The sequence below is a fragment of the Agelaius tricolor genome, unplaced genomic scaffold, assembly GCF_023055355.1.
Source record: "Agelaius tricolor isolate 1412-34295 unplaced genomic scaffold, bAgeTri1.0.p SCAF_1, whole genome shotgun sequence".
NCBI classification, from domain to species: Eukaryota; Metazoa; Chordata; class Aves; order Passeriformes; family Icteridae; genus Agelaius; species Agelaius tricolor.
This window is the reverse complement of record NW_027269261.1, coordinates 8,376,795-8,404,380: the sequence shown is the minus strand read 5'-3', so window position 1 is coordinate 8,404,380 and position 27,586 is coordinate 8,376,795. Positions and strand designations below refer to the sequence as shown.

At 39.9% G+C, this 27,586-nt stretch overlaps 1 protein-coding gene across 4 annotated transcripts in view; it reads left to right on the top strand.

Annotated features, from left to right (window-relative positions):
- Positions 1-27,586, top strand: part of MACROD2 (mono-ADP ribosylhydrolase 2) — an 850,774-nt gene that overhangs the window by 785,811 nt on the left and 37,377 nt on the right. For all 4 annotated transcript variants that reach the window (XM_071422251.1, XM_071422242.1, XM_071422232.1 and 1 more), the window contains 3 exons: positions 2,021-2,089; positions 14,090-14,152; positions 17,433-17,498. In XM_071422251.1, the coding sequence (XP_071278352.1) occupies positions 2,021-2,089; positions 14,090-14,152; positions 17,433-17,498 (198 nt within the window). The remainder of the gene's footprint in view (positions 1-2,020; positions 2,090-14,089; positions 14,153-17,432; positions 17,499-27,586) is intronic.

The following is a 27,586-nucleotide window of genomic DNA, read 5'->3' as shown; positions in this document are numbered from 1 at the left end:
TTAGGTCAGACTTCAAATTTAAGGTCAGAAAGGAGTGCCACATGGGGAGAGGCAGGGATATAGCAGCCAGAAAACAGAGGTAAAAGCTTTTGAAGCAGTATTTTGACCACTTAAATTGGCAAGATTGTCCTAAAGATAAATGCTCTTTATTAAAATTAAGAAAGTGAGATAGAATTTAATTACTCGCATACAGATCTCAATTTTCGAATTTTTGCTGATATTTTGAGCTGTCCTGCCACCTTCCCAATCCATGGCCCTTCTGGGTTTTTTTGGGCAAAAGTATGGTTGGCAGAGAATATTTCTGTGTGTTCCCTGGGCTCCATGCAAAGCCAATGATTGACTCCTATTTTGTCTTTTGAATGAACACAATATCCTTAGAGTTATAAAATATCCTGAATTGAAGGGACCCACAAGGATCATTGAGTCCAGCTAACCCTTGAGTCTGCAAGTTCCTTTTTCACATCCCAACTGCTTTCATACCTTCTGTTTTGAAATTTTCAGCATTTTGGTTCTAGATATATGATATAACTGTGGAAGGGTAGAAGATAAAAGGGGAGAATCCAAGTCCTTCATGAGAGCTGGGCATCTGATTGTTAAGAGCTGTTTAAAACTCCAGCAACATAAAGAGTAGATGATTGTGTGGCATATACGTGACAGCAGGAGAGACCTGGGAGCTTTTGAAACACTTAAGCAATTTATAAAGCATGTGTAGACAGTTTTGTTCCCAGTTGGTAATTAGCTAATCAGTTTGAAGTAACACCATGGTTCTTATTTTCTAATGGCAACAGCAATAAGGGTGAATAACGTGAGGTCATACGTCTTCCTAAATTTCCTGCTTAGGAGTGGTCAAGGTTTATTTCCAGCACACACAAAAGTATGTTTTCTTTAGGCTTCTCCTGCAACCAAGCCCTCAGTTAGCCACAAGGAATCAGGAGGGTTGACAGAAAGTCAAATGACAGAAAGTCATTTTCCCATCACGGTTGAATGCATTCAGTAGGCTCAATGAATTGAGTTTTAATTGTCTGTCAGTCACTGCTTTCGTGGTAAAGCAACAATGTTTAAAGAATGTTTTAATTAGGGAACCTGCTTGCATTAAATGTCTTAATTTATGAATACCTTTTATGCTTAATTTCCAGCTTGGCCTCCCTTTTTATTAACAGGCTTTCTCTGCTACCAGTTTGTGCCTTGAGGTGTGTCATAGCAAACAAACAGTAATGCCATCATTTATGTTGGCAGGATATTTTGAAAATATTGTGGAAAAAGTTCATAATATTTAAAGTTTAACCAGCTGATATTAAACACTCTGTGTTCCAGCCCATATAAGGGAGATGTCACATTTAGTTGGCCTCCATCACTTCTTTTACTCCCTTTCCTCCAGCTTGATATTGCCCACTGTCTGAAAGGCTGGAATGGATTTTTTTCAACCCAAACTTTTCTATCTTGTAAAGCTTTCATTTCCTTAACTTCACTGTCCGTGAATTTAAGGAAATTTTTGAAATTTGTGAATTTGTGCAGTCTGTGAAATTTATTTCCCTACCTTTCATTTAATTATTAATTTCGGTCTATATTCACTTGTTGTTGTGTTAAAACAGTGAATGGAGAATTGAGCTGAGAAAAAAGATTATTTAGTTCAGATTATTTATCCAAAGTTCCATAATGCAGTATAGTAAATATTATGTTTACAACTACAAATTAAAATATTATTTGGTTAGGGGTTATGATGGTTATGATTATTGTTTCTGTAGTGCTTGTGAAGCAGTATGTCATTTCAGTATGAGCTTTCTTCAGTTCTGTCCTGTGAAAGTCAGAGAAAGTCCAGTCCAGCTTGAAATCCACATCCATATTATAAATTTCATAAGAAATGATGCAATAATTAATTTAAATAGCAGAAAGATAAGCATTGAGTTCTGAATGGAGTGCTAAGATAAAATACACAATTGTGGAATCACACATGGTAATATCTGATACAATGAAACCATTTCCAAATAATGTATGTAATTTATAATTTTTCTGTTTATAGAAGGCCAGCCTCCATCTCCCACAAAGAGCAAAGAAGAGCAGCCTGAGGGCCTGCAGGATGATGCTGAAGGTAGGTGCTCTAACAGCTTCTCAGGGCTATTAATCAATTCACATTTTGAGGAAAAGTTTGTTTTGAATTCTTGGGAAAGAACTGGAAAACTTTCAGTTAAGAATGCTCTTAGCATACACTTGGAGAGTTCTTTTTGGCCTAGATAAAGGGATTATAAATCTTCTGAAGTATATTTCATCCTAAGGTAGATTCACAATTACAAACCCTATTTTTATGTGATGGGCTACCGATTATTGCTGATACATCTTAATAAATTGCTGCCGTTTTATCTCTAACCAGTTCTGACTTCATGTAATTAAAAATCCCAAGTGCAATCCATGTTGTGAGGGGCTTGGGCCATGGTCTGGTTGGTAAAGTTGGTCAGGTACCTGCTGTGAAACACAGAGTGATATAATCCTCGCTTTCTTTTTCTACAAGAGATTTTTGCTGTTTTCCTTTTTACAGTGTTTATGTTTCTAGACCTTACACAGTGTAGTACATCCCTCTGCAGTTAGGAGTCACAGCTGATTAGCATTATGCTTATAATGTTATTCCTCTGAGGATATTTTCCCCCACTCGAGTCTGCTCGGGGAAGCTTGTCCCTGTGTACGAACATAAACGTGGTCTGTGTTGCTCTAAAACTGGATCAGAGTGTATTTTCCTAATCTCTATCTCATTGGAAGAGTTGTTTATAAGATGTTAACATCAAAGGCCTATTTTCACTGCTTTCGGATATGTGGAAGAGCAAAAACATCCCAATCCTGAAGAAATTCCTCTTCTGTGAAATAGATAAAAGGATGAATCCTTAATCTTTAATCCATGACACTTCCTTATCACGGATTCTTTTTGACCCAATATTCCTCAAATGACCTATCTAATTTAGCATCTCAGTGGCTCCACAATCTTCAGCATTTTGACTTAGTGCTGTGCCTTCAGCTCCTGAAGTACTCTGTCTAGGGCATGGTGTGAGTCACAAAGAGCAGAAAAGTGTTAACATCTATCATTTTAAGTAACTGCTAGTAACGTGCTGTCACCAACATTGTGACTGCTTGTTATGGGCAAGTCATTAAAGCAATAGCTGTCATCACCTGGAAGGGACAGCTATTGGAGGGACCCAAGAAATTTCATCACACCTGAGTGTCTTTCCTTTCATGCTGCACTGAACCCAGTTTAAATTAAAATACCAATTTTATGTTTCAATTAGGGAATTCAGAGATGACAAACCACATGTCCATTTCTATTCAGGCTGACCCACGGTTGGGATCGTGGTGACACCTTCAGTGTTCCTAAACAGGCAGAGCAACAGTTGTTTTATGATATATTCTTACATGGAGTGAGGCTAAAACTTTTCATTGTATCAGTATCTTGGAAAAAAAAAAACCAAAACAAAATGAAAGGAAGAGAGAAAGTATTGTCAAACTGTAAGGTTCTCCTTCCATTTAAAAACAAACTTATGTTGTTTTACTTTTTCTGTGGCTCCCTAGGTACAGTTTCCTATTTCTCTGTGCCTATTCATTTTTCCCAGTGACCTACTGTTCACTTTGTGAAGCACGAATAAATGTGTAGGAAGGGCAAAGTAAACAGTATGGCAATAGAATTATTGCATTACTCCTGAGCTGTAAAATTCCTGAATTCCTTGAATTTGCTGCCATACAGTAGATTTTGCTGATGTAGAATTGAAGTCTCTAAAACACAATCACTGCTGCTGGATTTAATATAGCTGGTGGCAGAGCCCCCATATGCTGGGCAGGAAGCAAACCCGTAATGTTTAGGATTGAAAGTTCACATTTAGCCCTGAGAGTTGTTGTGATGGAGACAAGAATAGGTGATTAAAGTGTTTGCTGAGGGGCCTGTGGAGAAACCTGGATCAGATTTCTTTGGCATTACCTGTGCCTCTGGAAGAGGAGACAAGAAGTTGGGATCCAGACACTGAATTCCTGTCATGTTGCCAAGTGGCTGGAGTGTAATGTAACACACCTGTGAGCCATTTCCATTGCAGTAAATGGGATTTGCACACATTTGTCTGAGAAGAGGATTTAGTTTCTCCTGGTCTAATTATTAGCTGTTGGTTTTGATGAATTAAAAGAACTTTTAATGGGGAGCCTTGAAGATTATGAAAGTTCTGAAGATGTGGCATGAACCGCAGCTACATGTCTGAATAGTTTTATTTAGGTAGGGGTTTGTCTTCACTTCCAACAAGCCAGCTTTTTGCTCTTTTTAAAAGAAAAACTGAATAGCTAATGCATAGAAACAGTCTTGAATAAAACACAACAAAGGCAAAGTCTGCCTGAGGTCGGCTTGGTTGAATTTCCCTTAGGGTAAAAGTGAAGTGCTTTGTGGTTTGGTGTGTTTAAACTTTGAGATAATTCACTTTAAGTACCCCAAGTTAAAAAAAATAAAAAAGGGAGAGGAGAGGAGAGGAGAGGAGAGGAAAGGAAAGGAAAGGAAAGGAAAGGAAAGGAAAGGAAAGGAAAGGAAAGGAAAGGAAAGGAAAGGAAAGGAAAGGAAAGGAAAGGAAAGGAAAGGAAAGGAAAGGAAAGGAAAGGAATCACACATGAAAAAGTAAACAAATATAAAAAACAAATCCCCACAAAACAAATTGAAATCTCAAAAAAAAGGCAACTTAAAAGCAAGTCCAAATTTAACATAGGTTTTTATTTTATTTTCCCTTTGGTAACATGACCAGCTATAAAATATTTAACAAATATACACTGAGACATGGGAACAGCCCAATGTATTTTCCCCTGCTCGGGTGTGAGTGTCATTTTAGATTGAAGATGGGAGTACAACTTGTGATGATAGCAGCCTTGTGTCTGCCCTTGTGGCAGTCTCTGGAAGCTGTTCCACTGAGTTCAGCAATATTTCTGCTGTGATATTTTTCTCCAGCTCACCAGGCTGGTTCCTTGGCTGGAGGTAATGGAGCAATATCATTTCAGAGCATGTTAAAACCTCCACAGAATATTGGGGAAAGTAAGTTCCTTTGTTATCACTCTCTTTGCAATCAAGGAAAGGTGAGTAAGTGGCTGTATGTAAGGAGCTTGTTTTGCAGTTAGCTAAAATAAACACTTGACATGCTAATGAAAGCAATCTTATACCAAACCACTAAAGTATTAATGGTAGCTGTTATTATGCTATTAAATATATTGTTCTCTGCACTGTTGGTAGAGAAAAGTAAGTGAGAACTGCACAGCAGATTCTTATGTCAGAGGTTGTATTCCATAGATTTTCACTGCAAAGGTATTGTCTGTGAAAATGGATAGACTAGGAAACCTCTTTTACTCACAGGTTCCCTGCAGTATTTCAGGTTTGACATGTGCAAACATGCCAAATAATTTTCTTCTTTTCTGTTCTTTTTTTTTTCCTGCTTTTTTCTTACATCCTGGGAGAGTAAAAGCAGCCAGGGATAATTTTGCCTTTCCCTCAGTCAGGTGCATCCACGGATTGAGTGATTGTAAAGTGTCAGGTGAACAAAATATGTTTGGTACTAAACAAAACATATGCATGTCTTACTTCAGCAGCCTCATAACACAATCTTAAAGTGGTTACATAGACAAAATGGCAGTACTTGTCACAACATAGCAGCCATGAGCTGGCACAAATACCACAGTCACCCGTTCTCATCCTACTTAGTGTCACCAAGCAAAGGCAAACCATTTATACAAAAGCCTAACAAAACAAAAATCTTAAATGTTCCTTGTGTCTCCTACCTACCTCCCCATGTGTCCCCCCATATGTAGTGAACAGCACAGTGTGTGCAACAGGGAGAAGCAAAACTGTTTGTCCTTTCCTTCTTTGCAGGATTTCTCAGATATAAAGCAGAGCCTGCCAAAGAGCTTCCCCATCCATTCCCTCCATGGTCTGTGTGAGACCACTATTGATTGTATCAAAGATGACTAACACATCTAGTAACAGCAGCACAAATGCCTGCTTTTTCTCTTCCTCCAGCAGAAAAATAATCAATCCATGCAGCAAAAGCCATTTTCTTGCCCTCCTTCAAGGGATGTGAAGACAGAACTGGAGCTCTGGAAGTTGTCTGGCTCCAGCTCCTCTCACAAGCTGCTCCCCAGATGAATGGCCAGATTCCTCCTGATAGATTGATAGGCTGTTGGTCTCCCAGGATCACTTGTGGAAGGAGCAGGTCTGTTGGAGTTATTTGTCCAGGACAAACTTTGTCTGCTTTCCATTCACTTGGTGGGAAGGAGAACAGGTTGATGAATAAGCCAAACCACAAAGTTCAAAACGAACACAAATCACCTTTAACAGAGTTGATAGTGTTGGTTCCTGTGCCTGATGGGGGTCACCACAAATTGGCCTCTTGGCTTTCAAAGGTAACATCACATTTCTGAATGTTGTGTCAGAAATCCAGGCTCACCAGCTGGCAGATGCTCTGTCCATCAGAGATGTCAGTCTCAGTGGTGATTGAAGTACACAGCAGAAATGAGGCAAAATAAAACTGCATCTTAATCTCAACAACTCATTGGTCCAGCAAGTCATGGCCATTCAGTAGGATCCACACCAAGAGGGAGATACCCTGGATCCTCATCCCTTCTCCCAGAAAAGCTTTTGTGTAATGGCAAAATGTCCTGGGACCAGAAAATAAATCTCTGTTTATGGCTTAATCTTCTAATTTTGAGATTAACATAAGGCTTCCCCTTCCAGCTTCTCCTTTATTTGCCATGAATTTTGCCACTGTGCTGCTCACTCTCTAGTTTCATGGAGAGGGACCTGGTGTATGCCCCCACCACAGTCCATGGCACCTGGCTTGTGCTTCTTCCCTCCAAGGTGGGCTCAATCCTCCCTGGAGCTGGTGGGATGCACACAGATGGCTCTTTCTTGCCTTTACACAGAGATGTTCTCAGCATCTCTTCTAAGGGTCTTCTAACACTGTGCAGGCCTGATTGTCTGTCTCATTAAGGTATTAATTAATATTATCTCGATTTGACTTTTTGTTCTGCAGTTTATAGCAAGGGGTTCTTTTATCCTTTGATAAATTGTGGTTGCAGCTGTACTTTGCGTCCCATGGGGCAGTCATACTCTTCAGTAAATTTCTGCTCCAATCATAATCTACTAAAAATGAACACTGAGACACATAATTATACTTCAAAAAACACAGTCATTTACTCAGCCTTAAAAGTGTTGCTTTTTATTAAGATAGCTTAGAATTGACTGTCTCCTTTTTGCCAGCAGACCTAATCCTTTAAAAAAAATGTTAAATGAAGATTAAGTACTACAGAAGAAATTCCCTGGGAAGGATGTGTATCAAACATATCTGTGAGATGTTTCACCTTAATGCACATGGGTTGTATTTAAAAAGTGGCTATTAACCTCCATCCTCTGTGCTTGATAGCTTCTCTTTTCACTTCTGTTTTGAAGTCCACCATCTGTCCTGACTGATTACAGCTTTCAGAATATTAGGTGATCACCTTGCACTTAGCCAGGAGTAAAAGAGGATGTTATCTGTATTTTCAGTTGTATTTTCTCTCTGAGCAAACATTTCTTAGAAGATTCTTTTCATTGGTGAAGTGGCTTCTGCTGTTCCACTAAATTGCCATGCAGTGGCTGTGAAAAACTCAGAAAACACAGCTCATTTTGGCCTCCACAGGTGATGTGCAGTCCTGTGGTGTTGGCCATTTACCATTTGTGTTTCTTTTAGCAACTGAATGCACGTCTGTGTGACAGCACCAGAAAGACACTTGCAATTCCTGGTTTTGTGCTGAATGTTTTGGAGTAGATGGTCCTCCTTCTGAGATGAGCTAAGGTGCAGAACACCAAGTTACTGCAGTGAGTAATTCAGTGTTGTCAGAGCAGAATTCTACCCAGAGACACAGCCCTAGGCACCTGCAGGGGGCTCATCTGTCAAGGAATTCATTGCTCATTTTTAAGCATCATGTGAATTACATTAAACCATCATGATTGTCAGGTCCAGTTCAGGAGATGGGGCTGGTCCCTTCAATCCAAAATGCTGATGCTAAGTAGTCCATGGTTTTGTTTGCATTTTGTGAGGGTTTTTTATGAATGTAGTCTTTTCTTTGGCTTCTCTGCCTGTTTCTTCCATTTGTGAAAAATCAAAATAGGTCTCAAGCTTTATTTTGACTGTGGCTTGGAAAAGAAGCCATATGGCTGTCCCTTGTAGTATGTAGTTACCCAGATGTCAGGCACACTGTAAAAGTATGAACAAAGGGTAAATTTATATAGTCATGATAAAATTTGAGGGTTTATTTTGCACTTGCCCTCATGGGGTCATTTTGTTTCTCTTGGATAGGACTATTTGTAGGGCCAGGAGCCAGGGCTTCTTTATAGTGCTCTGAACTCTGCATCAACCCACAGGAGTAATTTCTGTCCCCTTTTACACACTACAAGCACAGTGGTAATACTGTGCAGCACCTTGTAATGCTGCAATACACAGATTGTGTCTTGCACAATCTGAGTCAATGGAGAGTTAGACCCGGTGAAAAGCCAAGTGAGCACAGTGTGTGGGGTTTTTCTGCATCAAAATGCCAGTATTGTCTTTGTCCTCTGCACAGACAGCCTGTGACACCCAGGGTGTGATATCCATCATATTCTGGGTGTGTTGGTCAGCTCAAACCTCCAGGAGATGTCTCCCTTCATTTGGTTTGAAGCATGGCAGGAACAGCAATGCTCAGCATCTTTGGCAATGAAATGCTCCATGTCCCTTGCCCAGCACCTCTGTTGCACAATCTGAAACCATGGAGAGTTAGGCAGAGTGACTTCACCACTTCTTGTATTTCTCAGGACATTAAATACAATAGTTTTATTTTTAACCTCTGAGATAAGCCACTCAAGCTGCAGTTTTCTCATTCTCTTCCCACACTCCTGGACAAAATGCTGCATGGAAATGAAACACTATTATTTATTGGACTGACAGCTTCACTGGACTGGGTGCACTCACAGTAGCCTGTTCAGGGCTGCATCTGCAGCGTGGTAATTTGTTGAAGCAGCACAGAGGGAAGAGTCTCATAACTCCATTAAACAATTACTGCAGATAACTCGTTACTAACCCTTCTTAAAATTTACCCCAAAGGGGTTATATACAAGTAATGATTAAAACTGACCTAAATCATAATTTAATTAAAAGAAATTAAAATGAAAACTGAAAATGTTCAGCAACCTCAGGCCACCACATTAATGATTCACTTTAATGTGTTTGTAGTTCTGCAATAATGGCCTTTGTGTGTATGTGCTTCTTGGTTTATGTCTGATATTATTTTACCACTGGAACAGTTTGAAAATGGTTGCAGGCTGTATGATCTCAAGTGCCTATGTGGATGTACATGTGCTTTCTTCTCACATTTCATGGGTTTCAGTGAAGCCAGCATATCTACTTGTGTGCAGAATGCAGATCAAGGCCTATATTTTTCATTTTCTCATTAATTAGTTTCTGTGCTATACAATAAGGACCTTAATGTCATCAGTATGATTACCATGGCAGTATTTCTGTGCTGTAATAAGGACAGTTCAAAACTGGCACCCCTTTGCCTGACAGATTTTGGTTGTACTTGTATTTGTTTTACAAGAAAGAAGCACAGGTCAGACCAGTGGGGGGATGCCAAAGTCACTGGCCATGCAGAAAAGCAGAGGATGCTCCTGAACTTGCATGGCAGAGCCATTCAGAGATGTTACAGGATCCAACCTGGTGTCCCAGGATGTGGCACTTGCACAAATTAAGATGAAAGCCTCGAGTATTGGCCCTTTGTCACTTTTATTTCTACCCCAGGAAGGAGGAAGAGGTTTGGAAAAACCTCTTATTCTGAACACTGACACCCTATGGATGATATAAATAAAGCTTTCTCTGTAGAAAAAGCAATTCTATTATTAATAGCCTCTGTGTTCATGAGATGGACTAGATGATCCTTGTGGATCCTTTCCAGATCAGGATATTCTGTGATTCTGTGTTGGAGGGGTAGAAATGGACTGGTTTGTACTGGTTATGCAGAATTTCTTCCTTGAAACAAACAAACAAACAAAAATACAGTATCTGCAATTCTGTTTTCTTGTGGAAAATGCCTTTTTGCAGCAGTTTTTGGGGCACTGACTTTAGCCTCATCTCTAAGTATGTCACCAGCTGCTTGTGAAGGAAGGTGCTGCTGGAGAGGAGTAGGTGTGTGAGCAGACACAGCACTTGCTCAGCTCTGAAATGGGAAGAGCCAAGAGGCCAGCAGGCTATTAATATTTGTGACTTACCATGTTTGTCACAAGAACAGTGGAAGATGTGAGAAGCCACATGTTTCCAGGCTCTTACAGAGAAAATGTGAAGAATGCTGAAACCTGCTCCAAGGGTTTGTTCCCTGACCTTTCATCAGGATCTTGTCCCAGCCCTCTCCTGTCTGATGGCTGGCTTATTATTTATCATATTATCTGCTTCATGTGGGGGCTGCCACTGCAGCTGGCACCTCACTAGGCATGCTAAATACCTCTCCATAGCAGCAAGTGGGCAGGCACTCCTGGAGAATCCTCTTTTCTGCTGGAGTTAGAAGTGCCACTTACTCTGCCAGCTTGCTGAGCATGCTGATTGATCCTTGTTTAGCCTCTTTTCTACCAAATAGAACATTTGGGGAGGGGCAAGGGGAATGGATTTTCTTGATGACCTCAAAGAAAATGCCAAGAGAAGACAGCAAGAACCTATCAGGCAGTAGCCAACTTGGCAAGAGAAAGCAGAATATATGGGCAGAAGAAGATATTTTAGTGTCTGATGTGCTTATTTTGTTTGTACAGTACTACTGTAATCCTCAAACTTCTATTTTTTAGAACTGACTGTCACGCCAGGGGGAAAAGAAACAGATGTTCCCATTTGTCTTGTGATGTGGCTCAAAATCATTTACATTTTCTGGCCTAAAATGACACGACGTGTCATTTGCCACTTTTTGTATCTCCTTTGGAGTGAGTGACAGATTGCTGTTCAATTACCAGTGTAATAGGAAAGCAAATATTGTGAGGACAGCTTTCACCTAAAGGAAATACAATCACTGATTGCTGCAGTAGTGGGAAAAGAAGGATGGCAGATACTGCAGAAGCCATCCAGTGGAAAAGACATTTTTATTATAAATAATGTCGTGGGGAAGACTCAAGGAAAATGTGTACTGGCTCTGGCTTTTCTGCCTGGAGAAAAGGAGAGCCAGGGGTGAATAAAAATATGATGGAAAAATTGTAAATTGTGAAATATATTTCCAGCTCTTTGCCTTGAGGACGTGCTCCTTAAAGCCTTTCTGTTTGCTCTGCTCCCAGTTCCAGTGAAGAGCAGTAAGTGCAGAAAGACTCTTCATCAGTCAGAGGCACTCAGTGAGAGACTCATTAGAAGGATTTTTTAAAAGTGGAAAAACCTGTTTGTCAAAGACTTTGGGATTAGTTACTTCTCCACTCTATAGTTTGCTTTCTTGTCAGCGTATTCATGCTCTGCTTCCACCCTTTCTCACAAGATAAATAGATAACTCCAGGCCAGGCAGAGCTTAACCATTCCTTCTGCAAGTCATTTATTTGAGCATCACTTGTCCAGCCTTAATTTTTAGCATTTCCTTTTCACTATTTCTGCCAAAGTCACTTGCCAGGCACAACCCTTACTGTCAGTGCACTGATCAAGGTGAATTTTCATGTCATGATCCAGTCAGTCTATTGGATTGGGTCAGAGTGCAAGAGGTGAAGCTTCTGCTTAAAGCCTTTCACATTTTTCTTTCTAAAGGAACAAAATGAAGTGAAAACATGTTGAGAATATTGTAATTTAGGTTCTATGAGACCAACTCTAAACAGTGACTGTCCAGTGAAATAATACATTTAGAATTGAGAAATATGGTTTACTTGATAATCTACCAAACCAGATGATCATTTAAACTTTCTCTTGTAGTTTAAGTTTTCTCTGAGTGACTTAAGCAAGAGATATAGTTCCTTGGCCCCTGAAATATCTGGTTTTAGTCATAAATAAGTTGTGCTTATAGTCATAATAATGGATGTAGAAACAAGTATCATCTGGAAATGGAGTTTTAAATTGTGAATGCAGTAAGGTAATGGCTAGAATTAATTTCATTTATATATCAGTAGTTACATTTATGCCTGACCTGCTTTTTCTGGTTGTGAAGTTCTTTCTCCATAGAGTGAAAAATGTCACACTTGACCATAATTGAATCCTTGAAGCTTTGGCACTGCTCATTTTACAGTGATGCAATAATCTCTTTTGGTCTGACCTATTGGTAAAGATTTTTCCAGTGCTGCTGCACTGCTATTACAGGACTGTCTTTATTTATGCATTGCTTGCTGCATAGCTTGATGGCACCAAGCCTGTGTTTTAAGAGAAAAGGGGTGGGGGAGATAAAAGTTAAGCTAACTTTCTGGGGTTTTTTCCCATGTGGTCCTCCTGTTGTGTGTGGACAGGCAGAACAGTGACTTTGAAACCAACACCTTTTGATTTCAAGTCAGGGAAAGAAAAACCCTGCAGCTTCTGTCAGTCCATTTTGGTCATCCACATAACACAATATTTTACAGGTTAGAGCTCACTAGTGTGCTAAGAAATCACTATGGCAAGGCATCCATTGAGGTCAGAACTCACACAAGGAGTTCCCAGGAGGGCAGGGAGCCCAGGTCCCCACTGATGGCCATCAGCTGCACCCTGCCCACCTCTCTCCTCTCTCAGGTGAGGGCTGTCAAGCTCCTGCTCCATCTCCTCCTGAGAGCAGCTCTGTGCAGGGCCAGCCTTGGAAATAATTCTCCACTAGTCCCATCTGCTGGATGCCAGGAAGAACTGCCTGCTGGAGAGAGGGAAAGCATCATACCTCAGCCTTTAAATATCAGCTGGGTGCAGCGTGCCACCAGATGTGCATCTGCCCGTGGAAAATATGTGCTCTCTCTGTTTTCCTTCCATCCACCTAATCACTTTTGGACCACTGCTATTCCCATCACCAGGTTCCATGTGTTAAGGAAAAGCAAGGTGACTGACACAAGGAACTTCAGCTGTGTTGTTTTAGAGAAGCTGTAATCAGAAAACCCAGCAGCCAGCAAAGATCACAGCAAAAAAAAAAAAAAAATTGTGTATCATTATCAGGACATTTTCAGGCCTGGGAATGAATTTCCCTTCTCACAATGTATATGCTCAGCAGTCAACTTTTCAAATACCTCATTAAGGCTGGTGCTCAGCTGTTGTTGTGCTGCTGCAAAGCAGGGAGTGTGGCCATGGCATCCAAACCTGCATGCAGCTCTGCAGCCTATCATGTTATTATGAAGCTAAAAGAGCCTTTTCCATCACTGAAAACAGAGAATTCCTGCTATATTTCTAACCAGGGGAAGCAAAGTTTAAGAGACCCATAGATATTTTTCAGGGTATTACCCATTCTCAGTGGTTATTTGCTGTTTGATGCCTGCCTTCCAAAAGAGACTGGAGGGTAGAAAGTGGGTAATGAATGTGAAGTTGTGAAGAAAATTTGGAATGAATGTGATTGTAAAAAGGGGGAAAATTCATTCAGTCCTAGCAGCCTTACTTTGGTTTGATGTGCTATCTTCATTACAGCCATTTGTGATGCATTTTTATACTTTTTGTTAAGTTGCATTGTGGCTTTTGCTTTAAAATTCAATTCAGTTGATTCTTACCTTCCACAGGCATGGTAGTAAGTTCTGCAGGTCAGAAACACAGCCCAAGAATTCTGTTGAAATGTTACAGCAGGAAAATAACCCTAGGAAAAAACCTCTTTATAAAATACATAGAACTTCAAGCAACAATTTCATTTATTGTGGACTGTGTTTAGGGAAACGTCCCTCTATTTGGTATTGTTATTTCCAGTGAGCCTATTGAGATAAAAATCTATAATCCTCATCTTGAGATAAAAATCATGACTGGTTTAAATGGAACTGGTCCTGTTGGCAGGTTTTTTTCAGCCTACCTTTACATCTCTCCTTTTTTTATCACAGGTCTTTGCTGTAAATTAGCAGTTTATGCTAAATTGGTTACAATTAATATTGCAGTGCTCCAGGTACCAATAAAAAGATACATCATAAATAATTTTTATGTGTTTTTCTCAATAGGTGGCAATGGCACAGCGGATAAGCAAAACAGCGATGAAAGTAAGACACAGAGCCAAGAAGCAGGTTTGTGCCCAGACCCTCAAAGGCCTGTCCTAGGTTTTATCCACACTTGTGAACAATAATCTTAGTTAGTGCTTTTGAAGGGGAGTGTTTGTACATTTTCACCAGATTAGCTCAGGTCTTGAGCACTTCTCCCATTAGAGGCTGAATCTTCGTTCCTTATGAATGAATGTGTTGCAGTGCAGGAATGCAGACCCCTCTCCAGTTTTCCAGCTCTACATTCTCCCTTTAAGGTGACTAATCTTGCTAATTCTCTCACAAGGAATATGTTTTTTTTCCCTTCTGCATAGAATAGGAATGAGGGAAAGAAATTTGGGGAAGGAGGAAGCAAGCAGCAGGCTCCTTCTGGTGAAAACTCAATTCCTGAATATTTTTAAAGGGTATTTTCAAGTTTTAAAAAATTGTCTGCACAAGTCATAACGGCTATAAAGATTTAAATTCATAGAGAAAAATATTGCATATGCTGTGGGTGAATGTCAGAGTTCACAAGTGGTGGGTTTTGCAAGTGACACACTTATAAATTGTAGTGAGTTCAGTATGTTGGAATATATGTCCCTCCATGCTCACAAGAGATTTTTTTTTCTGTTTGTTTTTTTTTCTGTTCTGTTGTCTGATTGTTTATGGTTGGCACAACTCTGTTCCTTGCAAGAGACAGCTAGAATGAATTAATTACCAAAAGACCTGAAGTGGCAATCAAAATGTCTGTCTATTCCCTTATTTCTAAGTATTTCTTTAACTGTAGTATTACATGTAGCACACTGTTTTTACATGTGATTAGGATTTTTTCCCATTGTAATGCAGAATGTTCCTTAAACATATTTAAACCAGAGGGAGTAAAAGGGTTTTCTCTGGAATTCCTTGAGCTGAAGGCAGCCATTCAGCAAACACAGCAGATAAATTTACAAGGCCTGGATTCCTGACTTACCTGATTTGCTTCCTGCACTGTGGTAATGAGAAGTCCACTGAATGAGGGAATTCTCCCCATCCTGTGCATTGGCCACCGTGTAGGTAAAAGGGCAGCTTTTCTCCCTGCCTTCCTGTTCTGCAGCTGAGTGCTAACATCTGATGTTGCTTGAATTCCCTCTGTGTTCCATGTCCTTTTTGTCACCTTTTCTGCCTCCTAATGCAGGGCAGGCAGTGCAAGGTGAAGCCAGAAGGAAACAATATTACAGGATAAAATAGATTCCCATGGACCTCAGCAAACTTTATCCTCCCCAAGATAAGGGTATGGTGGTGTTTTGTAACTGCTGGAGGGCAACCACGTATCCTTCCCTGATTTTTCCACTTTCATGCTAGTTTTATTTTAAACAGGCCCAGGGGACCAGGGAGAAGAATGAGTTATTCTGTGTGAATTGAGATTCTCTTTTGAATCTCTGACTAGACTGTGGCATGTCTTTTTTCAAGCAATTTTGAGCTTTTAACTTTACCAAGTACTGCTTGACTGCTAGCTCACCTAAGAGCTAACACTGCCTGGAGCTCCCGGCTCCAGTTGCTGAGGTTCCTGTTAAACCTGATTATAGCATCTGCAGATGCCCAATACAGCCCACTGTGCTTGTCAGTGATAGTCACTCTGATGGGGTGAGTATTTCAGTTTGATTGAATAAAATAGTCTTTTTTTTTCCCCCAAGAGAATTAAGAAATACTTGCCTCTTGAAACTACTACTTTGCTGTAGGTGTTTTAAACGCATTGTGCTTTTCTCAAAACTGCTTGTTATGACTTGTTGCAACATGAGCTGTCAGAGCTGGTTTATCAGAGCCCTGATATACATTCTTTTGCTATCTTGTATTGCTACTCATGTTTCATTATTCTCACGAAGGGTGTCAAATAAAAGATCCAGACATTTGAGGTCCCAGATCCAGAAAATGTCACACTTTAGGGATGGGATTTAGGTACATGCCTGAAGATAATGTCATGCCCACTCATAGCCCAGTAGTCACCTCCTTGACCATGCAGGTGGTGTTGCAGGGAAAAAATGATTTGGCTTAACAATTTTCCCTCCTGGCTTACAGGAACAGGGAGGGCCACAATTAGCCCAGATTGTTACATCCACTTAGTGAGCCTCTGCTGTTTTCTGCTCTATGCACTGCAGAGACAAAAGATCACCAGGAACTTTGAGGTTGCTGCTTTTTCACCCCTTCCTGGCAGTAGAAAATGACCTGATTTCCCAAGGTACACCCTTGTATGCTTAGAATTCCAAACACTGTGAGTGACCACTGTTAGGAGCAATCCCACCAAGTGTTGAAGTTCTTATTTGTATTCTCTAAACCAAAGGCATAAACTTCTCCTGAGTGTGACAAATCATTTACTTGCTGGATATTGTGAAAGAAAATGTAGGACAAAATTTTGATGCTCTATTCTTACCTCGTCCATTACATAAAGATTTTATATTCTCATTATAGTGAAAAATATCATGATATTATCAAGAAAAGTATATATTTTAAAGAAAACTGTTGTAGTGGAGAAAACAGTAGTAGTCTGAAAAGACTGAAAATTTTAACCTGTTTGGGGTTTTTTAAAAGTCTGGCCTCCAGTCTGTCATCATGAGCTTAACACATGGAAAAACAACATGGCAGGTGGTTCTGAGCTCTTCTTTCAATCTAGTTAAAAGTACTAGATGGCTATATAAGGAAAATATTTTCCCTGAATCATCAACAAGTCTTTTGAAAGAAATTAAAGTCTAGGAATTAAAATGAAAGCTTATCAAGACTTTTAGAACTATAAAAATTAGCAAGAAAATAAAATGTTTTCACTTTCACTATTGATTTAAGTTCAGGTACCAGTTGTATCTCTTAACTACAATAGTTTTACCTGTGTGCTCTACTATTAAGGGATTTTAAGGGACTTTCTAATTTCAGGCCTGATTCATGAAAGCTTCTCTTTTCAGGAAAGCATTTGCATCTAGTCATTTGAATTCCAGTGGGATTCATGGACACGATTCAATTTAAGAATGACTTAATTGTTTTTTCTCAAAATATATGGATTAAATGAAAAAAATGAATCTCAGAGCAAATAGGATACCAGCATACCCATGAAACCAATAGCTGTTCCTCTCTCTGTATTATGAGAAATTGAAATACAGATTTAACCTGGCTGTATTGGAATGTTAGATTACATCTTGCTTAGGGAAGATGATCAGTAAGAGCAGTGAATGGATGGAAGCCCAGTAAATGAAATTCAGGTCCAATAACTTGTCTCAATAAGGCCTAACACTTCTTTTTCAGTAAAGGGGTTCATCAGTTTTCCATTTAATGAATAGCTTCTCTTTCATTTCTTTTGTTATAGATGAAACAAAACCTTCAGCTGTAGCCAGCCTATCATCAGAAGACGTTGAGCTGAGTGAGAATAAAGGTAAAGATTGGAAATTGTGTTTTAAATTATCCCATCCCAAGAGGACATTTCATGAAACTGGTTTTTTTCCTTTGTCTGGAAATAGCCAAAATCACAGTTAAACAATTCAGAAATAGGGAAATGCTTGGATTTTCATTTTCAAAAGTCTTTGTAATGAAGTACTTGGTACCAACTGTTGTGCTGGTAGGAGAGATGCCACAAATTTGTAAGTCCTCTTGTTACAGAGTTACTACTAAAATATCATACATGACATATCCAAAATAAAGGATTGGGCTCACTGGGGTGATTCACAGGCATATAGTTCAGCAAGAACATCTATCTCAGCAATATCAGCTCCCTGCTCAGTGCTCTCCTGATGCGGGAAAAGAAAAACACAATAGCTATAAACACATCAGGAGGAGACAGGAGGAGATGAAGTCATAATAGAGAGGCAGAAAGTAATGTTTATCTTGTGCAGACTGTGCTGGGCACTCGGATAATTTAGTTTGTAATAAATATTTAAAAGTGTCACAGAACCAAATGACAGGGTGTTTAGGAAACAAGAGAGATTATCTAATTTAAATGTTTCAAGCTGAGATTTTTCCTGTGGAGTTGTTGGTTTACCAACAGATTGGAACCAGTGCACAGCTGTATTGTTTTTGATATTTCTGTAATAATCACGCTATTAGTTGCTTGTGCTGGTCTACATTTTTTAGCATTTTTGTGGGGGTACATCAGGAAGAAGTCTGGGTGCTATACAAAATGTTTGCTACTGGTAATCCAAAACAGGAGTTATGCTATCTATAATAAATACAATCCATCAGTATGGCCTTCAAGAAAGACTAATAGAAAATTTTCATGCATTTTACTGAGATAACATAATTATTAACATCCATTAACTTATTTATTTTAAAAGATTTAATGTTTAATTCAGCATCGCTACTTGACTCTCTTCTCATTTTTCTAGATAAGTGTGACAGGGTGTCAGATCCTGCCCTTTTGTTCAAAGCTACATGCTGGACAGCCTACATACTTACCTGATTATGAGTTCAAAGCCTTGTGCAGGTTGATTTAAGTGCTCCTTTAACAGATTGATTGATGCTGCAAAGAAAAAAAAAGAACCAAAAACCTTTGCTGGAGCACTGGCTTTTGCTTTTGATACATCACAAATTGAAGTCGTGGCAAGGCTAGTGGAAGGCAAAAATAGTGATGGATTCAATCCCAGCGTGGTTGGTGATTGCCTGTCATTAATTTCTCTTGTTTTGATGACATTTAGCCTGTTTATGTATTCTGTATCTGGAAGACTCCCCATTTTCTCTGTTTCACAATGTGAGGGTCACAGTGAGGCCTTGGGTTTGGATTTCCCTTTTCCATCTGCAGTCAGCTGATGATCCCAACAAACTGGTGTTGTTCTGAGTGTTTGTTCCTAACAAAGAAGATGCCTGTTAGCCCTCCAGGTTTTTACATTGTTGCATTAGAAGTCTCTTCTTAGAGAAGAAATCATCTTTGTGTGCTAAATCTCACTTTTCATATAATATATTAAGAGTATATATAATGTTTTCCCCTCTTCTCTTGAGAGGCTGACAGAAGAGATAGTGCCCTGAGAGATCCAAAGTGCATTATCTCTTTGATGTCCTACCTCTCCTCATAAGAAAGATGGGAAGCATCTGGTTGGGAAAAAGGAGTGAGACAAACTCTCCTCCATAGATTTTGTTTGTACAACTATACAAGGTTTAAAAAAAAAAAAAAAGAAAAGCTAAGACCATGTTTTCATATTTTCCTGTTCGTTTTTTTAATAGAAACAAGAACTTTGAACAGCAAGGCCACCATGGACCAGGCCATGGTTTTAATCCTTATTTCCATTGGTAGATTTTCAGCTTTTCAGATTTTTACTGTGAGGGTGGTGAGGCATTGGTAGAGGCTGCACAGGGAAGCCGTGGATGCCCCATCCCTGGAAGTGTTCAAGGCCAGCTTGGATGGGACTTTGAGCAGCCTGGTCTGGTGGAAGGTGTCCCTGCTGGGGGGTTGGAATAAAATGACCTTCAAGATCCCTTCCAACCCAAACCACTCTGTGATTCTCCAATTTTTCTATAATTTCAGCTTTTGAGGGTTTTTTTAAAATAAATAGTACTGTTATAAAAAAGTGCTGCTTCTTGAGAAATGGCACTTTTACAAAATCCTGGTATTTCTGAAAGCACCTGATGCTCCTGAAACAAATTCCAGCTTTCAAATTGTTTGCCCACTGAGTTAACAAGGCTAATACCTCCAGGTTCTGGAACATACTCATTTCTCTAGTTTATTTTCAACTAAATGAACAGGACATAAAGCATTTAAGGAAATTATGTTTTCCCAGTCCTTCCACTTAATTACTGTAAAAGATTTATACCAAAGAAGTCTAGCTGCATATTCCCAAAATGCATCGTTTAAACCATTCTGTCCTGCTATGAAAATTTAGGTCTTTCAAATGTCAGCTCACTTTGACTGCACCAAAACAAGGATTTTGAGTCCCATTAGAGTTGACTAGCAGTTTTTCTGGTTTGTTTTTTTTTTTTTCCTCCTCATATTTCTGGGATTAAAATATAGAAAACACATTGATATAGTTTTTGCTCTAAAATGTGATGGTATTGAAAACAAAGCACATTCATCTCTGCTGCTATGAAGATCTAGTATTTTTGTTGTAAGTGAGTCCTCTTTATCATTTTTTTAAAGGAAAAGAGGTAGGATGGGAACACGAAAGGGATTTTCATTATAAGAGTTGGGGGCAGTGGAGGAATTACACTTGAGGGGCTTAGATTAAAAAGAAAACCTCCTGTGAGACTGCAAATCTCACATTAATCTAAAAGTATATGTCTTCTGTTACCATAGGAGAGATACTGTCCAGGAAAAACAGTCCACACAAACCCAGTTTGTACATGGCCTTTGAGCAAACTGAATTTTTTGAGTGTTCATCTGTCTCCAGAAAAAAAAGGGGGGGGTGGAGGCTGCAGGAAGGGGGAGAACAGTCGTATTTCAAGAATATCAGGATTTTCAATGCAACACTGTAAAGATATCCTCTTATTCCAGTCTGTGCCAAGTTTCTCTTTCCACTGTCTGCAAAGAACTGTTGCAATTTTACCCTTAAAGTCTTGCATGCTTAACTATGATCTCTTGGGGGAGAGTTGACATCTCTGGGGAGCACCTTGGAGGGTGCTCCACTACTGTGCATATGGAAGTAGATCCTTTATATCCAGCACATTCCAAGTGAGAGATGCTTTTTTCTATGAAGTGTAAGGGCAGAACAAAGTGATTAAAGTCATCAGTGTTTATGCAGCAGATAAAGGGTGTATCAGGCAGGCTGCACTCAGTCTGGTATGTCTATCTGTACAAGATTTTGCTGGGGTCACAAACTCCAGCATTGGAGTTTGTAACAAATCCAGATTGGATTGAAGGATTGAACCTGTGCTTATGTTTTGTTAAAGAGAGATGTGTACATGCATGTCTGTGTGTCAGAGAATGTTCTGCATCTTCATCTCAGTTGCCCCTTCTTCCAATTCCTATTTAACCCAATTTAATGATTAGACTTTCTGGCAGGAAAAATGTAAAAAGGAACTGGATTTAGTACAGGTGAAGCATAAATCCCTACTGTGTAAAGTTTCTGTGCACAATACATTGATTATAATTCATTAGCACTTAATAAGAACTGAATTTTCCTTTGAAGGGCAAGTAAATTAAATCATATACTAATTAATTTTAAAAATAAAGAAGTGATTGATTAATTATTTCCAGGTGTTCACCAAAGTCTGGGCTTCTGTGGGAGTGCCATTGAAAGCAAGTCACTGTTTTTCCGCATTCTCTGGAGTCAGATTCAGTTGGCTGGAGGCCTTGTGTTTTCAGAAACAGAATTAGATATATGACTTGGCTATGGGTTAGCCCTAAAAACTCTCTTTGGGCAACCCAGAAGCTGGTGAATATCCTGACTGTAAAATGTAATGGGTTTAAATTCCTCTTTGCCCAGCTTTAGCTCTCAGTATGGAAAAATCATGATGTCCTAAAAACAGAAATTATTGAGAAGGGATAAACTGAAAGAGCATTTCAAATGCAGGGGAGCTGAGCAAATTGACATAAATTAGTCATTGGAAAGCACATGAAAAAGATTGACTGAAAGGCCAATATGTTCAGAAAGAGGTATTTAAAATCAGTTCTTAGGTACATATTAAGACATCTAAATGACTGACCTGATTTTGAGCACTCAGCAGCTACCAATGAAATGTTTTTACTTCACCCTTGGGCTATGATTAGACCTAAAGTTTCAGCCTGGAAAATTTCAATTATAGGTAACTGAAAAAGAACCTTTTTCAATGGAAGAGTTTCAACACCCTCAGCCATATCTGTGGCTTTGCATGCCTACTCAAGTGATAACATCTTTCTGTCCCTTGGTTAGGAGGATTCCTGTGAAAGCAAACTGGCTAACACAAGCTAATTTGTGGGGTTTGGGGTTTTTAACCAGGGATGTCAGCACCACCATCCAACCAGCCACTTCTTCTCTTTACAACTTCCACAAGGTTCACTGGGAGCTGTTTGTAATGTGGGTTATTCCCTTCTTCACATTTAATCTGACCTGAGTTGTGCATCCAGATGGGGTCCAGCCCCTGAACTACTCAAGAGGCATTTCTGCTCTAGTACTGGCATCTGCAACAGTGAACACTAATCCACTTACCTGGTTTATTTAAATCCTCCTTATTTTTGAATATTAGCTGACCTGGAGCCATTCAGCTGTGCTCCCATCAGTCCAGCATGAGATGCTGCTCTTTCATCTCCTCCCTCCAGTCCTTTCCCCTGGACAGGCTCTAACCAAGGCAATCAGGTTTTTCTCAGCTTTTTCATTTCCCAGAGCCCTGTACAACAGATCCTGCTCCTTATGTCAGGAGAAGGATGCCCACAGTTTTTATAGCAGCTGCACCTGGAATTTCTCAGGTGGGCAGAAGGTGAGATGCCCTTCTGTCACCTTGAAGCACAAACAGGTGGGAGAAGTATTTGGTGGTCCCACCTGCAGAGATGAACTGTTAGGTCTTTTACCTGACAACTTGATAAAATATCTCTATGAGTTGTTGCACCTAAAGGTCTAGTTTGCCAAGCATTTTTAAACCTGGGCTCCAATAAATCTAATCTATTATAAAGATAGATTAAAATGAAATCTTGGTGGATATAAAAATACCATTTTAAAGTCAAAGCTCAAGAATCTCTTCCTAACTTCTCATAAATCATCATTTTATAGTACTTCATTTTAACATATTTTCCTTCGTTTATGAGGCAAAAGAATACCCTAATCATGTGGAAGCCTCCATGCACACCATTACCTGTAATTCTAGATGTCTGCTTGATTTCTTTCACTCTGGAAATATTCCAGTCATTTATCACAGCATCATGCTTAAAAAAATAAACTGTACTGAACCTGTTTCTTTCCTAATGACCAGCATTTTCCCTCTTTGATCTTCTTACAGCTCCCTAAAACATGGTGATTTATCTGTGCTGTGTACAGGACCCAGGTGTTCTGCACATTAGAAACTGCTCAGTAAATAAGCCATACAGAGAGTAGCTGGGGAAGTGAATTTTAAAAGAGCATTAAAACCACTTAACATTCAGTTCTTACCATCTCCCCTCTTCCTTAGCTTTTGCAGAATCGTGTTTGAGCAGCGTTGCCTTATACAGTCAAAAGAAAAAATGAATGGCATGGAAAAGCTTGGGGATTTGTACAGGATTTAGACAAAATAGTGCCTGACTATTGGCAGGAAGGATAGGATTGATATTTTACTGCAAGCTACGTGCTTTTCTTGGAGATGCATTCAACATACAGTTGATGGGAGCAGTGAATATACTTGCAGAGTATTCTGATCAGCTTTATTAAAGCCTAAATATTTTGTAAAGAGATTGTTAGAGACTGGGGCTAATTCCCGGGTGGACTCAAGCATGCAGTCCTACAAGACACTTGTTTCAATAAAATGGAGGGTAGCAGACAGCAGCACTCCTGACATGGACACTGCCCCTCCAGCCAGCAAGAAAGAGTTTTGAGGGAACTAAGGGATGCTCAGACTTCAACAAGCACTTAAGCTCCTGATGTGCAGTAGATAAATGTGGCCTATCTTTGGCTTATTTATGCAATTACATCTCCTGTTTGGTTCATTCATGTGTGACATTAGGAGCTGTGTTCCAGTGTGGTATCAGAAACGGGTTCTTTCAGTCCTGAGTGGAGGAGTGTTAACTTTTACAGTCCCAAAGTAAATAGTGCCCAGTGTGTATATTGTCAAAAAATTAAGCAATACTTCGCTGTGAAAGACTACCCTGCCTTGGATTCTCTGGTATGACTTAACAGGTAATTAATTATGTTAGGACAAGGCTAATGTTGCTTTATGCCATTTTACAAAATCAGGGGAGTAAGAGGTGAACAAAAGCCTTAGGGACAGCCAGAGCTCCTGCAGACCCTGGAATCATACAGGACTATAAAACTGGCCTTACACACACTTGCACAAGGCTCCAAAGGGCTCAGCTGAACCTGAGGAATCCCACTACCCTACTGAAAACTTGCACACAGAACGTAGTGTATCATCAGCACTTTTATTGATCACTGTCTTTGGTTTTACACTTTCACTTCTGCTTGGCACAGATTTGCTTCATAAATCTGGATTTATTCCTTCACTTTATTTTATTCCTGTTAATCCTAAAAGTAAATCTGTCTTTGTACATTTTGGCTTGAATATTTAGTGCAATATTTGGATTTGAAAAGAAGGAACCTTTGATATGATCTTGACATTAAGGATTTTGGAGCTCGGAATCTGCATGGTAAAACCAATCAAGACAGGTTTCTGCTGCTGACATAAAACTGGGAGACTCTTACAACTAGGCAGTAACTTCTGCCCATTGTCTGTTATTTTCAGAGATAAGCTTTGCAAAAAACAACTTGCAAAAAATTATCATTGTAGATTGCCTGGGATAATTTGGAATTCAGTGCGGTTACATTGCTTCCTCCAACACTGGAGCAATGGGATAACTGTTTATGATAAAAATTAAAGTTTAACACAAAATTACAATTCCTTGAGAATGAAGCCCGTGGGACAGACTGCCAGCTGTGCCCATAGGTGGGAATAGTGATGACACCTCTCCCTCCGTGATGCTGCACGAGAAACAGCAGCATGACGGGGCACATACATCAGCCAAGCACCAGGCTTCTTAAAATCCATTAGATTGGATTCTTAAAATCCATTGACCACTGCACTTAATTGTGCCAGTGATGCTGCAAATTGGTTTTTGCATTAAGTTGCAGTCTTTCCTCATCCTGGGAAAAAAGGAAGCACCAGTGAACCCTAAGGGCACCAATCTGGGAGTATGAAGGTGCAGTGGGTGTGGGATAAGGGAGTGATGGGGCAGAGCTGCTTGTGTCTCCTCCTCCCAACACAGGTGATACTATATTTACTGTGGGAGCTGGAGAACCAGCAAAGGGAAAACCTGCTGCCCTTTGTGCTTAGGGTGAGCCCCCAGAGGCCTTCATGACCCTATGTTGATTTCTTCTACCCCATTGGTTCTTCCCTCTCAGGATCTCTGCTGGTCAGAGTGACTCTGAGATACGTACAAGCTTCTTTTTCCCAGCCCAGCAGTCGAAGGAGGAGTCAGGATTTTTCTGTTCTCAATCTCAAGGTTCTTTATTGTTTCTTATCTAACACATTCTTTCTCTGACTCGCCGTAGGTCTGTCTGGCAGGTTGGGTTGAGGCACACTGGCCACCTTGGGGTGGTGTTATCTTTTTATACTAAAAACTACATGTACATTATTTACCATGACTTCCCAATGCCTATCACCTATGTTAGACAGTGAGCTTCTACCTTAAACTAATCCAAAAGTGCCATCACAGCAGAAGATGGAGGCCAAGAAGAAGAAGAAGGAGAAAGACTGGACATGTCCAGATTCCTCCATCTTGCCTCCTGAACCCCCATTCTAAAAAGCCCAAAGATCTATTTTTCACCCCGTGACAAAGTAACTATTATTCTAATTAAACTCTCTTGACTTGTAATTCTTCATATAAAGGTGGTAATTTGCTCCATGGGTCAAAATCAACGTCACAGGTGTCTTGGGCTCTGTGCCAAGGTCTCTGAGCCCCCCAGGGCAGGGGCTTCAGGCCTCCAGGGCAGTCAGAGGAATTTCCTGGGTTCTGACACTTCTCCTCTGCTCTGCCCCTGCACCCTCATCCCATTGGTCCCAGAGTTTTGTCCCACCCCTTGCCTTTCCCATATAAACTCTTGTTTCCCCTGCCTCCTTGGAGCTCTTGTGCTTGGCATCTTTGGTAGAGTGTCCTGGTCACAATAAAGGTTTATTCTCTGTGGAACACCATACAAGGCTCTCATCTCTTCCCCCTTGGAAGAATTGAACAGCTAGCCAGTGTGAGCAAATGTGGATGCCATGGGACAGAGAGAGAGAAATGGGAAGCGCTTCTCACAGCGGCTTAGGAGAATTTTTAGGGAGTTGTAAGGATGTGGTAACTTGTTAAGTATAAGCAATCTGCAGGTGGTGTTTTTCTACTTTGTCTCTTTGTTCTTCTCAAGGACAATGTATGAGGAAGGTGCTTTTGTTGACTAGCCAGTCAAGCAGAATGCATCATATCACTCTATAAAAACCCTGTGGTTCTCTTGAATAAAGCCTCCTGTGCTCTTTCTGCAATCCTGCCTCCTGCCTGTTCCTGTGTCATCCTTGGCACAATAGTGACAAGCAAAGGACAAGTGCCTGTGCCCCTGAGCTGTCCTTCTCAGGACACTTCTTCAGGAAGGTCATGGCACCCTTAGCACCGCTCCATCCACTGCAGCATCACCTTGTGCCATCACTTTTGGTTGCTTGAAGGGCTGCTTGTTTGGGCCCTGGCATCATGGCACTCAAGGCAGAGGACTTCTGATTCCAGCTTTACAATTCCTTTTACAAGCATGCAGCTATATCATACAGAAAAATGTATTAATTTAGGGTATGGAGTTACAGGTAGTACAGATCTTGGCTTGTCTGAAATCCTGAGAGCTTTGTCAAAAACTTCAGCAAAGCCAGAATTTCCCTCAATGTGTTTCAAGTTTGCTTGAAAAATTCCTTATAGAATTTTTTGCTACCAAAAAATTTTTGGTACCAGGAGAACCTTCAACTGGATTTTTGATTAAACTTGGAATTTGATAAAATTCTAATTTAGTTATGCTCCAATTCAGGCTGATAAGGATAATCCTTTGAACCTCATTGTACAATATAGTATGGAAGACTGGTGCAGTAGGGCAAAAAATGAGTGCAGCAAGTATAAAGTTTAGCAAATTGTACATCAGTGAGTTATTCTACTTTCAAACTTTGGTTTTTTAAACTTATTGTCATGCCATGAAAGAAGTAAGAAACTGTGTGGGTAATTAAATGTTTGCCTTGGGGGATTATTTGCAGTTAATTAAAGCCACACGATTTCAGCACATACCTTTCCTACAGATTATTAAATTTGGATCAGATATTAACAACCTAGCTTTCTACTTATCCATCAGAGATTACTTTTGGACATTTTCAGGAACAGAGTTTTACAGGGGCATCCTTGGGTATATTGTAAGATTTGCTCAGTAATGTTGTTGAGAGGGACCTTCCAGAATTTAAGCTGTAAAAGCACTGTCAAAATGTAATTTATTATCACGTGCTGTAGATCATTTGGCATCATTACTTACTTTTTCCATTGAGCAGGACTTTAGAAAGCATCTCACATGGGAACACAAACACTGATTATCTGTTGCTGTTGTTACAGCCTGGAGTGGGCTTATCCCTGTGGTTTGTGCAATGTCCAGTTAGATCAGCAGTGGTTTTTAATGAGGTTCAAAGAGAGCTCTTTATCCAGTGAAATCTGTGAAGAGGGTGAGCAAAATCACTAAATCACACTAAATCAAGTGTCTGTGTTGCTGTATTACCTGAATGCAGTGGAATTATGCATTATGTATTTCTCCATCCCCATGCAAAAACTGGCTGTTGTCAGAAAATGCTGTTTGATGCAACAAAATAATGCCCTGTGTTTATGAAGACCCCAGATAGCACAGCAGTTGGACTTTCTGCCAAAATGTAATTTAAGTCTCACTGTGGCACTGC